Source organism: Aythya ferina, assembly GCF_964211825.1.
Source record: "Aythya ferina genome assembly, chromosome: 5".
NCBI lineage: Eukaryota > Metazoa > Chordata > Aves > Anseriformes > Anatidae > Aythya > Aythya ferina.
Window position 1 is genome coordinate 5,779,605 of NC_140301.1, and position 14,971 is coordinate 5,794,575.

The following is a 14,971-nucleotide window of genomic DNA, read 5'->3' on the forward strand; positions in this document are numbered from 1 at the left end:
ACTGACTACAACTCAACATGAATAAGAGCAATGGAATCCATCTTCCGTATTAAAATATAGCTCACTTAATACGAAGTGAGCAAAACTGCTAGTTGAATTATAAACTAGTGCCAAATAAAAACAAGTAGTACAGCCAATGCTTGACTTCTACAGTGGGCTTCTCCTTTAAGGAGTCATTACCTTTCTACAGTGTAGGCACAGCTTCCAGCATTTAACATCTTAAATGAGTTTCACCACAACAAAAAGCCAACTTTTCAATGCAGGGCTGCTCCTTTTCCCCTGAAACAGTGCCATGTGTGTTTCTAAAAGATGCTTACCTTCACTTCTGCAGCTGGATGTTACCAGCACATTTTCAGACTTCAGGCCTTTTTCTCTTCCAAAATACCTCCTCGACCCTCTGCCTGAAAAGACAATTCTGTTAATTTTAGGTAAACTCACAATCAGCTATTTTCCCAGTTTATCATCTTAAAAAAAGAAAGAAAAAATAAATCAGTAACTGTAGGTAGCTGAAGTTTTTCTTGTCCACATGTTTGTGCTGTGAGGCACATAAGCCTATGAATATCATCTCAGTAAGTCTGTCAGCAGTACCTGTCAGTTGTGAACAGGATGAGCCTCTCCGTGCTTTGTAGTATGGGATGTACAATCTGCCTCTGCCTTCTCATCTTCATTTCAACCATACCCTGAGAAACAGAGATAAAGGATAAATGTGGAACAGTTACAGTGACAACAAAGTTTAGAGTAACCATACAGGTTTTCTTGCAAAGCAATGTCCAAAACCACCCAAACACACAACCTGCACTGCTCAGAATAGCCATCAGTACCCTATATAACTGCATCTAAATTGGAAGCTCTGGAAGGACCTTATCTTTACTTGAAGTTATGAGTTACGGAGGCTTACAAACAGGTGTTGACAATGGCGTATTTCTAAACACTGCCATAAGCACTGCCTGTGGTTGTAGGGAAAGGGAGCTTGCTGCTGCCTACTCTCAGAGCAAGGAATTAACTTACAGTCTCTATGGAGAACACGCCGTCCTTCCTCTTCTCCACTATGGCCACACAAAATTGAGAAGAGCAGCTCAGGATTTTGTGTTTTTGCAAGGACTTCTTTCAGGCATACCACAGAAGGCAACATCTTCCTGGACAAATGCATCTGTGGGCAAAACACTGGAAAATGAACGTGAGTTTTGGTGGTGGCAGCACAAGGTAAGTCTTCAAAGGCAGCTTCACTGGAAGACCACTCCGAGCAGAGCTCACCAGCTGCTCGTGGCTTCTTCCTGACTTTTTCACTTCAGTGAATTCATGCACTTAAGCGTGTTCATGGGCAGTTAAGTTACAGACAGTCTTGCTTGTATCACTTGTCTAAGTCCAGCCATTTGTTACAACTTTGCCCAAATCAAGTGATCTGTGTGCAAGTCCCACAATGCTTTTTTCTGGGGTCTAATATAGCCTAGAAGCACGCTTACAGTGGCAGGATATGCTACAGCATGAGGTAATTATTAGGAAAATTACCTTTTCCACAAATTAAAATAACAATCTGCAAAGAGTTTGTGTGTTTTGAGTAGGTCACACGGCCAGCACCAAGCCTTGATATTCCATTGTACACGTTCAGCGTTAAACTATTTATCATTTTTCTGTTATTGTATGTGTGGCATTGCTTTGAATACAAATTATTTTCACTTCTAGCTGTTCAGCAAAGATTAAAAAAAAATAATAATAAAAATCTGTTCATTCCTTCCGGATCAAAGAACCTCTGTACTAACAGCAGCGTTTCCACAAGCTGGCTGCTCTGCCTCTCCGAACAGCTGGGAGATACACTTGTAAATGAGTAAGGGTGGTCAATAGCTGATCTCCTTGGGACATATCGTTTTTCAGCGCTGGATACAGTGAAAGAACAAACTTGTACAGAGTCCAAAACATCTACCTAAAAGAAAAAAAAAAAAAATATATATATATATATATTTGGGGTAGTGACAGAATGTCCCTAACAGCTCTTATCTTTGCATTTGAAGACAAGTCAGTAGAAATTAGGGTCTGTAGGTTGGCAATGTTTGCAAAAACTGAATCACACAACGACAGAAGGACAGCAGAGGAGCGGGGCGGGCGGCACCTGCGGCTGCCGGGCCGCCCCCCGGCCACCCTGGGGGGGGCTCCGTCCTCCACGGCCCCCTCCCCGCCCCTCTCCGCCCCGTCCCGTCCCGTCCCCCCGGGGGGCTCCGGCATAAATACAGCCCCGAGCGGCGCTCCCGGAGCGCTGCGGCTGGGGAGGGGGTCGGCGGCGGTGCCTGCAGCAGCAGCCGGAGCTCGGCAGCCCTCAGGGAGCCCCCCGCGACCCCCCAAGCGTCGCCCCCTCTCCGCCGCCCCCATGGACTTACTGGGCGCCATGGAGATGCCGGAGGGCTCCCTCTGCTCCTTCGCGGGCGCCGATGACTTCTACGACGACCCGTGCTTCAACACGTCGGACATGCACTTCTTCGAGGACCTGGACCCCCGGCTGGTGCACGTCGGGGGGCTGCTGAAGCCCGAGGAGCACCCGCACCACCACGGGCACCACCACCACGGGCACCCGCACGAGGAGGAGCACGTGCGGGCGCCCAGCGGGCACCACCAGGCCGGCCGCTGCCTGCTGTGGGCGTGCAAGGCGTGCAAGAGGAAGACCACCAACGCCGACCGGCGGAAAGCCGCCACCATGAGGGAGCGGCGGCGGCTCAGCAAGGTCAACGAGGCCTTCGAGACCCTCAAGCGCTGCACCTCCACCAACCCCAACCAGCGCCTGCCCAAGGTGGAGATCCTGCGCAACGCCATCCGCTACATCGAGAGCCTGCAGGCGCTGCTGCGGGAGCAGGAGGACGTTTACTACCCGGTGCTGGAGCACTACAGCGGGGAGTCGGACGCCTCCAGCCCCCGCTCCAACTGCTCCGACGGCATGGTGAGTGCCCCGTGGCCGAGGCCCCTCGAGCTCCGTCACGGGGCGAGTCGCCTCCTCCTGCCCTTCCCGTAGCTGCTGGTGTACGTCCTCCCCCGGCAGAAGATGAGGTCCCTTCTCCTGCCTTGAAGTCCAACAGCAACAGGGTCCCCACGCCAGGCTGTGTAGGAAAAGAAGAAAAATCTGTTATGGGCCTTTAGAAAAAAAACAAAAAACAACGCAAAACTGGGAGAAGTTAGGCAGCGTGCTAGGGGAGCAGTCTGGGATGGGTACCAGGGAACTCGGTGAGGTCTGAGCCCTCCTCGTGCTTCAGAGCTCCCAGGGCACCTCCTCTGCTGTGTCTGTACCGCAAAGGGCAGCAGCGAGGAAGGTCCCAAAGGGTCACGGTAATTACAGGGGAAAACTCTCAGGGGAACTGATTGAGAGCCTGGGTTTTGCTTTCTGCCATTCGTCACGATAACAGGGCAGTCTCAGCAACAGTTGTCGTCTTTCTTGACCTGTTTGAAAACGGTTTTCCTCTTCTCCTCACACTTCACCTCCCCAATTCCCAGCAATAGGAAAAAGACCCCAGGCTTTCAGTCCTGTTCCCTCGTTATGGGGAGGGGAGAAGGGCTCCAGGGAGGCTGTCTCACAGCCTAATCTCGTCACTGGGGCTGTGGGCTTGGACTCTGCTTGGACGCAGGGTGGTGGGGATGTGGTGCCTGGCATGCGGGACAGCTGCCGGGGATGGGATCACAAGGGCGCTCTCAGCACTGAGATGATTTTCTATTTTTTGGTGAGGAGAATCATCTCTGAGCTGAATCTATGGGACTGAGAGAGCGGGCAGGTGGGAGACAAGATTTACACAAATGACCCCTCCTACAAATACTGCCTGTTATTTTCTTTTCATGGTAGGTGAAAGTATGGGAAATAAATATATTGGTCAAGAATTAGGGGCTTTTCTATACAAAATGGAACTGGGAAGAGAGACTAAAGGAAATCAAAAGGGACAAAGGTAGACTAAAGGCTTTTTAAGAGGAACTCACGTTTGGAAAAGCCTGCAAAAATAATTAAAAAAAAAAAGATTGGTTCCTCCCTTGGTCTCCCTATCATAAAATGAATGTATAGGGCAATAACAGGTGAGAATGCTGGAAAACCTCATCTCTTTGGCAAAACTACAGCATTAGTTGTAACAACAGCGGTAACTTTCCTTTTTGAACAGCTGTGCCACAAAATATTTTGGGGGTGATTTTTTTTTTGGGTGGGGGGGGAGGCAAGTTAAGATCTGCCTCACTCTAAGACATAAACTTGATAGCATTTTAGCCAGGACCGGAGTGTTAGGGGACTGAAAATTGGGGACTGAAATACAAAATAAGATCGTTCTTGGGAATAAGCTGCCCCCGAACCAGTGATCTCACTCACACTGCTCTCCTTTCCAGATGGAGTACAGCGGGCCTCCTTGCAGCTCTCGTAGAAGAAACAGCTATGACAGCAGCTACTACACAGAGTCACCAAATGGTGAGTATTTGCTGCAGTGGCAGTGTGAGAAACACGGCGACGGGGACAGCCAATGCAGCAGCCTCCCCTGTGCCTTCTCTGTCCCTGGTCATTTAGCTGACCCCAGCTGGGCTGAAAAAGGAACCTGCCTTTTCAGCCAGCGAGCTGCTGATGCTTGTAGAAGCAGTGGATTTCCTCTAGATGTATTTGCAAGTATGGGGATGCGTTACAGCTGCATTTCCTACTTTGCAAATAAAACGTCTGGATAAAAATACATTCCTCTTGGCAACTAACCTCCAGTCTTTAACCATGTTTTGCATGAAGACTGTTCTAACCAGATATCACTGATCCAAACTGGAGAAATTGCTGATGAAATTCCAATTTTCCATTCCCTTTTTATGTGCCGAAGCGAATCCCTGGATCCACCCTCCCCAAAAAGCAGCATATTTTGCTTAGGTCCCTTCCATTTTGCAAATTACAATGTCTTTTGTCATAATTGGCATCCTTCATTGATACTCATTTCCTTTCAATCTTTATATGCTCACAAATGAGTACTTTCAGCCACTTGCTGGGGTTTTTATGAAAGAACTACATCCTACTGACACGCAGTACTCATTGGATAAATTGATCGTATCTTTGTCTGTCTTTAGATCCAAAGCATGGGAAGAGTTCTGTTGTTTCCAGCCTTGATTGCCTCTCAAGCATTGTGGAGAGGATTTCCACAGACAACTCCACATGTCCCATACTGCCTCCGGCTGAAACTGTTGCTGAAGGCAGTCCCTGTTCCCCCCAAGAAGGAGCAAGCCTGAATGATAGCAGAGCCCAAATTCCTTCCCCCACCAACTGCACCCCTCTTCCCCAGGAGAGCAGCAGCAGCAACCCTATCTACCAAGTGCTATAAAGGCAGGTCCAGCTGGACTGCACTGAAAAGAAATTGCTCCACTCTGCCAAGCTCTGAGACCTGCCTTCTAAGACTGAAAAGACTTCAAGACTTGTTCCAGTTTTAAAGTATCATGCAAAATTCCTTACAATACTTTTCACACCTGTATTACATCAAAATACACCGAGTTATTTATTGGTTGTTAAACTAAAGTTATTTAATATATCTAGAGATAAAGTTGTATACCATGAAATGGCCAATGTTTTATCTGGGCTTTGGAGAATAGGAACCTGGCTCTTGAATGTGGAGGAAAACAGAAATCTACAACAGCAGTGGCATGACAGATGCTTCCTATTACCCCTTGTTCTGGCCAAAATAAGGTTGTGGACCATTTTTTGTAAAACATTTTGTATAATTGTAAATAAGAGTTGCTTTGGAAAAAAAAAAAAAAAAGGAAAAAACAAAACAAAAGATTAAAAACAACAACAAAAAAAAAGGAAAAAAATATTTAATGTTGCTTGGTTTGTTGTGCCAAACTTTAACTTTATATATTTATACAATGTGGTTGCCAAGAATGTTTTCAACAGTATTCTAAATAAAGACCCTTATTTATAAAATCTATGGCGTTATCTTGACTTTCATTAGGGCTTCTAGAATTACTAGTGCATGTAGGAGTGGTGTTAAGATCGCTGCCTTGGCAGGAAGAATATACAGGCTCTGATTCAGCAACGAAATCAAGAACATGCTTCAGCTGCACCACTTTCAATTACTTTGTGTAACGGCGTTGCTGAACAGGGGTCCACCTTCTTTGTGTAGTATCTTAGCAATTTCTAAACCAAGTCTTACACACTGATGGTCCTTACAAAACAGATTTGTAAAGTAAATAAGCATATTTCTCTTCCCCCCAAGTTTACATTGTAGGATTTACATTGTAGGATTTGAGCTTACACAGCTTTATCAGAACTACTGGTCTCGGTAACTCAGATTCCTCAACGTCCCTTGCAGCTACCGTAAGTTAAAGTCTCGAGACCATATTTTGCAAGACCTACACCCTGAGACAGATGTTCAGATTTTTCCATTCAAGTTTTAATTTTCAAGTGTTTGTACCATGGTCATATCAGGTATTAGAATTTAATCTCAAGTGATTTTCTGTCATCAAGTTCAAAGTATAGATCACGGTTTTCCTCAAGTTCAGGTCAGAATTCAGGCCAAAGAAAGGCAGTTTTAATTTGGATTTGAACTTTATGCATCTCTGGCAACACTACTCCAGGGATTTATTTCTTGTTTAGAGCCTCGCTAAAAATTACCAGTGGGGTATGTTTCATTCAGTATACATGTGTAACCTCGCAAGCTTGCCCTGCTCAGGGTTAAGCCTGGAGCAGATTGTCATTGATAAGTAACCAGCAGAGCATATCTGTACGTTCAGACAAGAATAACCGGCAGCTACAGCCCATATTCAACAACCTGTTCCTTGTCATAGCCCTGTGATTTACGGCTTTTGTTTCAACTTAGCAGCTCTTACCTCTTAAGCAGGAAAAAGGAAGAAGGGACGAGCTCATCAGCTCCCTCATTGCATGTGCCGACCATGGTGGATGACAAACGGGTGCTCTGAGGCACGGGACCACCGTGCAGAGCCGAGGGGACTCTGAGGCAGAGCTGTCCCCTCTACACCTTTATCGACGTCCAGCTCTGTAAAGGTGTCCCATTGACTTTGCTGTGGGCAGGAAACAGTCCAGGCTGTAAGTGTTAGGCTTACCCCTTTTCCCCCTCTTATTTACCTTCATTTTTCCCTTAAATATTAAAAGGAAATGAACTTTTGGTGTGCTCGTTCATACTGTCATGAATCAGGAGTGCCTCCGCTAAGGTGAGAAAAATGCCCCATGCTACTTTGATCAAAGCCATTACCCTTAAAAAAACACTGCTAGAGCCCCACAGATCAGTACTTCACATATAAGTTATAACAATTTCATTGCCTCCAGCAAACAAACAGGCCCGCAATGAAATAAATGCTTGTGAGAAATGCCATGACCTTCCCCGTACTCTGAGCCTGGTAAAAGCATCATGGATACAAATCCACAACCACGATAATGGCAACCAAGAAATACTTCTGCCAGCTCAGGGGCTAAAAAGACTATTTTTATAAACTGGCAGCACAAAGCTGCCCCTGTCTAGGTTTGAGACCCCGCTCCTACAGGACACAATGGGAAGCACCCCGCCGCAGAGCTGGCACGGCACGGCGGACGCGGGGTGCTGGTGCCCAACAATGTACATGCAGTTCCACGTGAAGTCATGTATATTGCATTTCAGTGATTTATTTTAGCCACCCAAGTTTCCACATACTGATGTTAATGTTACAACAGAGAGCAAGCATTTGGCACATCCCAAAATAGATGGATGGATAAAGATGAAACAAATATTCATAGATTTACTGCGCAGAACCCATCTTTTTCCCACTGATGTCAGAGAGAGAGAAGTCCACAGGAGCAAGACCAAAGGGCATCGATGCCGATAAATACATGCTTAGATTACAGCTATATTTATTTTTCAACTTAAATAAGGAAAATGTACACCCTGTGCAATTTTTGCCCACCTATTTCTAAGGCAATATTTTTAAAATAAATGCCTGAAAACGCCTTTAGGGATCACCCTGCAAGGCCAACTGCAGTCTAGCTGGGTCTCCAGAAACACACCGGGGTGCACTACAGATGCACACCAACAGTCTGAAACCATCGATGTATAGCCTGTGGGTTCCCATTCAATATTCTTCAGGATGAGGATTGAAAAAATCTGAACCTGGCCAATGGCACTGACATGCAGAGCTTGGGGAAAACTGAGGAGCACTGCAAACCAGACCCTTCATCTTCCCAAGCTGCCTTGACAAGGCAAGTCAGAGCCAGACCCAATGTGGGTGTGAAACTCTTCACTGAAGATTTTCGAACTGTTTGATGCTTCCTGCAGAAGGCTACCTCCAGAAAGTCAGATAACTACTACTAATTAAAGGAAATTAGCTGCTCTTGAACATGAGGATAAGTGTGTGTCTTAGCAATGTTTGGTTTGATTTGGTAGCTTCAGAAAGCTCTGCTGAAGCTGCATGATGAAACCAGCATTATTGGTTTACCTTACCCAAATTTAAACTGTTACAATGGATAAAGAGAAAGGGCATAAATGTGTACATTAATTATGTATGCTAGGTGCTTTGGTTTTGAAATTTCATCAGGACATTCACAAATATACAAAAATAAAGGGAACTTTTTTTTATTGTCAGTATTTCACGCAACAAAAAAGTGCAATAAAATTGCCTTTTTATTATATAACAATGTTATTATACACCCTTTCTCAAATTATCACTGAGACTGCTACAGAAATATTCACAAACTAAAAATTCAATTTTAGCTGTAAGAAAAATGTTAACTACTGCTGGTATATTTTTCCTTTTAAAATATTTTATCATCTGTATCCAATAGTAATAAAGCAGTATTAAATTGGCCGTTTTGTACCAGATGCTGCTCTTTCAAAATGACTTGTCATTTTCAGCACAAGATAAAGACCCTATACCAGACCTTACTGAATGTGGAAGGAAAAGCAGTTTGCATTTTACAGTTTGCATTTTGCAGAGACACTTGAAAGTGCCGAATAGCACACAGGGCAAAACCTGCTCATTTCACTCGTAAAAGCAGTATTATCATCACCAGAAGAGCCACATCCAAAGGCAAAACAGAGAAGGAAGCAAGACACCACCTGCATGTTAAATGAAATTATTTCCCTCTTGATTAAAATTATTAATTTGTTCCTTGAAATCAGTGGCTGAGCTTCTGGTATGGAAATACTAGGCCCTATGCCAAACATCCAAGAGATCATCTTGAAAGGTATACCTGAGTCCCTCACTTACTACTTACTTACTACTGCTTCACTGCTAGCCCTGCCTCAGCCTTTCAAGTCACATTTTTCAGTAAATCTGTTGCACAGCCATGACTTTCTCTCCTTGGTCTATGCAGCTCCCTTCTCAAAAAGTTTGTTGCACAGCTGGGAATGACATTAAGTAGAGACTAGTGGCTCACCACTCAATATTTGAGCTTTCAGGGCTAACAACTGACAGAATGAGCCTTAGCGTAATACAGAAGAGCCTCCGCATTGTCCCTTCCCACCCAGGTCCCATCAGAAACTAGGAACTTCAGGAACTTTTATTTTCTATATGGGTCTTAACAACATAAACAAGTGTGGTATTTTATATAAGACTCAAGGAATGACCCCATATTCCTCAGTAGGCAGGCAAATACTGAGTATGAAGTGAAGCTTTCCACTATTTTTGTTTTTTTTTGGCTTGGAATCAGATTCATTTAGAAGTCTGGGTCTCAGCAGTCAGCTAATGTTGCAAGAGCATGGTTGTAAAATGGGTCTCCCAGTTTTAAGGGACCAGATAGGGAGGTGCTGGATAAAAACCCTGGGAACACCAGTTCTCCCTTGGCAGCCTGAACTGACCTTGAGCTATTTTTTTTGTCCAACGGCGGCATCTGCTGGATAGCTTGCAGACTGCATTTCTTTGTGAGGTCAACTCCTGGTGAGTTGAATGTTCTGTTTTCTCATCTTTTCATAATGGAAAATCAGTCGGTGGAGAAACGGCAAAAATATTTACTGTCTTCAGTCACCACCTGGAGCTCCATACACCAGGAAAATGCCAAGCACTTTGCTACCAAAGTGCCTTCTTGAAAAAAAAAGGAGAAAATTGGAAGGAATAGCAGGTTTTTATTTTTATTTTTTTTTTTATTGATGCACAAATCTGGGGAAATCAGTCTATTTCCGTTTGGGTATGGCCTGAGTTGTTAGAAATGGTGCTGGGGGAGACAGGGTACTTACCAGAAGGCAGATGAGGCACAGGCACAAGAGCAGATGACAGTGGGCTTGCAATGCCATGGTCCTCTGGTCCTCAGTGGTACACAAACCTCATCATGCACAGTCACCTCCACCTAAATTGCAGGTGTAGAACAGGGCAAGCTGAGGAACAATCTTACATAATATTTGGAAATAACAATTCAAACTACGCAAGGAAAACATTAGCAAGTGTAGAGGTGACATACCTAAAGGTCATCTACCTTACACCTTGGCCATAAAACATTCCTTTCCTTTCCTTCACATGGATGCTTTACTTCTGAATCCTCAAACGAATGCAATTGGCTGATGTATCTGAAAGACAAAACCTGAATGACTTGAATTTTACTTGTGGATTAGCTTCACATTCTGGGAGGATATAAGGGTCCTCTTGGTTCACTGACGACCGCTGTGTGCAGCACCCTACGTCTGACTGACTGTGAGCCAGGATGGTTGTTTTTCTGTGTGTTTATTTTTTTTATTTATTTTTAGAAGACAACGCATCACATTTGGGAACAGATGTCCTGTGAGACCTGTGCATTCAGCTCGTGACTGTTTCCTCACGTGTGGTTCTGTTTGAAATCGGTGGTTTCGACCAGCACTGTGTGGCAGAGCATTACGATCCTGCTGTTTGTGAGAAATGCTTTTCATTTTCAGTTGGTTGTTCACAGAAGAGAGTCAGCAGGCCTATATACCAGTAAAGCAATGCCTTGTTGTTACAACTCTCTTTACTTTGCCTTATGCTACTTGTGGGTTTCCTGAGGCTGCAACTCAGACAATCCATGCGCCTTTTATGCTACCAGGCATATTTTATTCCTACTTGCTGCCACGTGAGTGGAAATTATATTATTGCAATTAATAAGCAACTTGTGCTTTCTTTTCTTTTTTTTTTTTTTTTTTTTTTTTTTTTTTCAGGCCGCTAGAGGGAAGCATTTCTATGAAAAAGAGGAATTAGATGATTTCTTCAGTGCGTATATATATATTTTCTTCCTAAACTTTTATATAAATCACTTCTCCAATTCAGGTAGAGCATTTCACACCATGACAACCGAAGTTAACGTACTGAATTCCTGCCTTGTGTAACTTCATTGCTTTTACTGGCAGTTGACACTGCGTTGGCACCCTTATCTGTAGGATTTATCACAGCGAGGCCAAATTCATGGCTTGCGAAGATTCACTTCTATGTGAAAAATCACAGCCGTTTATGTCTACGTGGCAAAGTATCCCTGTGAGCTGAATAAAGGTGGCTAGGATAAAGACTGTATTATAGCTAAGCGTTTACACAACAGCTTGTAGATGGAGTCCTATTCTTCAAATTGGCCGGCTAATGCTCCCGTTACAAACATAATGACACAGAAATACAAATGTATACAGGGAAGGACATGTGTCACAGTAGTCATTTCCTTCGTTTTGGAAAGGAAGCATGGTGTGCACTCAACGCAGATGCTCCGTGCTCTCGAAGGCGGTCTTCTAGAGAACTAGACACTTGAAATAGCTTGCAGTTTAGAGCCAGCTGCACAAAATGTAGGCCCAAACATGCCTTTAAAAAGCTGCACAAATGCCAATTACATTAAACGATATGAAAAAAGCAACAAAGTAATGTGCCTAATTAACAAAGCTAGAGATGGAGCCAGCCATTTGGTTTGAAGTACTTCCAAGAGAGATGTTAAATCCAATGGCCAGGGCAACTCTGGAAGAAATAAATTAACATGCTGGGTTAATATTTCAAGCTCTGTGGGCGTAAACTGTGTGTGGTGAGGGGAAGCAAAGGTAAAAATATCACAGGGTACTATTTTGTTTGTTTGTTTGCCAAGGACACTTTAGCTTTTGCCATTTATTTATTCTTCACAGTATGCTAGAAAATATGCAAGACGACAAAATTATTGGCATTGCGTCACTGACTTTCCTAAACTTATCTTTTTGCCACCTGTTCAATCAATCTCAAGGTCAGGAGAAACCGTTGTTTTGAGTGAATGAATTATGGCATAGGCACATTCGTGAAAAATACATTAGCAGTGTTCTTTTATCTTTAGTACTATGTGCAACCACAGCTTAAAGAAGCCTCTTACCATAGGGCTTCTCTGAGAAAGAAGACGCAGTGGTTTGTGTGGCTTTCTATTTTTTTTGTTGTTTTAAATTGGTTGGAAACAGAAGTGCTGAGGTACTAACAGGCCAACTCCTGTTCCTATCCCTGCCATCAGACCAGTTCCAAAGAGTGTTTATCAAAATGCTGATAAGTGCTATATACATACATACATACATATATATATATATATGTATAAAAATAAAACAAAACTCACTCACAAGCATTATGGGCCTTTGACTTCAGCCTAGGTGTGGAAGAGGAAGGCGCTGTTCTGCTGTCAGCTCTGCCTGGTACAAATTCTAAGGAAATGACATCAAGGCTCACGTCTTCAACATCTCTCTTGCTGTCTTCTGTCATGAGAAAGATATTTAGGTTAAAAAAAATAAATAAAATGCAAGCTCCTGCTAGCTAAAATGCAACCTAGTGAATTGTCCGTGTACAAGTAGAACCAAGATTCTACGGACCTCAGGTCTCTTCTGTCTATGAGCAGGAAGGATCATGATTTTCCACTTGAAGTTAGATAAATCTGTTGTTCTAGAGCTCTGTGGTTAGAGATGTACTTTCCTTTCTCACTTTGGAATTACAAAGATAGCAGCGAATGCCCTATACACGGCTTTGTTCCACAATATTTTTTTTCTGGGTCCCGTATGTAAGAACTGACTGATAGCTGTCCAGTCCAAAATCATAGATACCAGTCATTCAGTGAGCTCTGCCCATCACAAGCTCCCAAGCCGCAGCAAGTACTGTGGCTTGAATCCTTTCCAGAACTCATCTATTGGCAGCTGTTTCCATCTGTTCCTTCTTGAGCAGTTCTGCCCAATCCCTAGGGAAGGGCAGGAGGACTGTCATTGCACTGAACTTGCTTGTAGTGAGCTGGTGGCTCATGTTTTACCTGAATATGTCATTTTGCCTCATCTGCTGTCTGGCTTCTTTTTGCAATAAGAATTCTGAGTTCTGCTCCTCATGAACGACAAAAAAAGCTGTCCCTTAGATGTGGATGACAAAACAGTATTCCCTCTTTTAAATACAAGTGATTATTATTAAAAAGACATAAAAGGCTGATCAATACATTTAATCCTCATACCTGCTAGGCGTGAGGTGATTCCTGCACATTTGTTTTGCAGCTGAAGCAACATACTTTTAACGCATTTTTGCTTTGTGGTGACTAAAGGGATGTGACCTTCAAGCATTTCACTTCCATCAACATTACCTGTGGCTTTCATGTGGTAGGATTTTTTGTTTGCTTTCTTCTCTTTTGGTGTTTTTGTTTGTTTGTTTATTATTTTTTGGTACATCATGCAATATAGAAGTTTAAAAAAAATCATCAAAACCCATGTCTACTTCCATGTCTTCTATTTAAGCCACCAGTGGCTACATTTCCAGACATGCAACTGACGCTTTAGAAATCTTGGTTGGCTGAGCAGATGTCTAGGTATATAAGACTCATTTGTTAATTTTTCCCCATCACTATTTGAGTCCCTGTTAACTTGCTCTCTACAGACTAACATTTATTGGTCAGAGTGAATTAAAAGACTTTTTTTTTTTTTTTTTTTTTTTTTAACCAAGTTAATTAGTTTTATATTTTCACTGCTACAAATTTTACTTGATGTTTTGATAGACCACGTCTAGCCCGATTTCCAATTTGACTTCAGACCTCCTGGACCTTTGACGTGCACGGCTGAAAATGCAAGCCTTTGTGCATAAACATCATTTTTTCTTCCAAGGTACCTCTAAATACCTCCCTAAACACAAGACACATTCTGCAGCTCCTACTCGGTCTTTGCTTGAGATAGGGGGGAAATAGCTGATAGGACAAGCAATGTAACAGAACATGGAAAGGAAGCTGAAGAAGAATCTGTTAGCAATCCAAATGCAATCATCTGGGTTTTGTCCCAACCTTTATTGTATGTAGTTATATACAGGCAAACACACACCCCCAGGTGACCATAGAAACATACGGTCAGGAAAACTGGAAGTAATTTCATTGAATTCCCACATCACCTTTTCTGGGATGTGCTGTTCTTTTAAGCATACATTTATTTGCTTGGCTTACTTGGTGGTCAAACTGGGCTACAGAAGCGCAGCACCACTGTATCACTTCTGCATGGAGATCTCTTCATCTGCTGAAGGGCTCTTAAGGGAATTGCAGTGAGAAAGCAAATAAAAAGCTAAACTACTTCTAAATACATAAAACACCGCCTTTTTCTCCACATTTTATTAGGCAGGATGCCTGTAAGCTAGAGAACAGTCCTACAAGAACCCATAGGAATATATTTTATCTGTAATTAATCTGAAAAATTCCACAGAAGGCAGGCCCTTATGGATTTGCATACTGGGTACCCCTTTTCTCCCATCCTTTTACAGGAAAGCCTGTAACTATGCTCCAGTAGGACCTCTTGTATGATAGGCATCCATCCTAGAAGCACAGAAAGATCCACTTGGACACGAGAACAGAGCCCATCTAAGGAAGATCCACTTCTGAATTCTTGGTGGCCAACTCTGCGCATCTTATGCCACAGTGATCTTTCCCAGCTTCCTTGTTATTCCCCAGCCCCTTTTATTTCTGGAATACCTAGAGGCAAGGAGCACAACCGCAAAGCCTGGCAGAATCCACAGATGAATCAGACTGCATCAGTAAACAATGACTAAATGCACAGTGTCTTAGGAACAAGCATGCCACTGTGCTTCATAAGCCAAACCATTTAAATACAGGCCTCCTGCAGATCTTGTGTATTAGCAG

The 14,971-nt window shown here is 43.4% G+C and overlaps 1 protein-coding gene and 1 long non-coding RNA gene across 2 annotated transcripts in view; one reads left to right on the forward strand and one right to left on the reverse strand.

Annotated features, from left to right (window-relative positions):
• Positions 1-2,266: 2,266 nt before the first annotated feature.
• On the forward strand, positions 2,267-5,896 carry MYOD1 (myogenic differentiation 1). The gene is made up of 3 exons (XM_084521972.1): positions 2,267-2,926; positions 4,342-4,420; positions 5,050-5,896. Exons 1-3 carry the CDS (start codon positions 2,363-2,365, stop codon positions 5,298-5,300), a joined length of 894 nt encoding a protein of 297 aa, XP_084378098.1. The 5' UTR covers positions 2,267-2,362; the 3' UTR covers positions 5,301-5,896.
• A 3,703-nt stretch (positions 5,897-9,599) lies between these two features.
• LOC311438013 overlaps positions 9,600-14,971 on the reverse strand; it is an 85,888-nt gene continuing 80,516 nt past the window's right edge. Inside the window, exons 7-10 of the long non-coding RNA XR_014693895.1 lie at positions 12,450-12,581; positions 10,355-10,460; positions 10,134-10,243; positions 9,600-9,981 (exon numbers count right to left, since the gene is read on the reverse strand). This is a non-coding gene — a long non-coding RNA (uncharacterized lncRNA). The remainder of the gene's footprint in view (positions 9,982-10,133; positions 10,244-10,354; positions 10,461-12,449; positions 12,582-14,971) is intronic.

Bases quoted from the DNA above. Each gene is read 5' to 3' on its own strand.
- MYOD1 (XM_084521972.1), top strand. From the start codon at position 2,363: ATGGACTTACTGGGCGCCATGGAGATGCCGGAGGGCTCCCTCTGCTCC. The intron at 2,927-4,341 runs GTGAGTGCCCCG...TCTCCTTTCCAG, and splicing joins CCAACTGCTCCGACGGCATG to ATGGAGTACAGCGGGCCTCC. The intron at 4,421-5,049 runs GTGAGTATTTGC...GTCTGTCTTTAG, and splicing joins CTACACAGAGTCACCAAATG to ATCCAAAGCATGGGAAGAGT.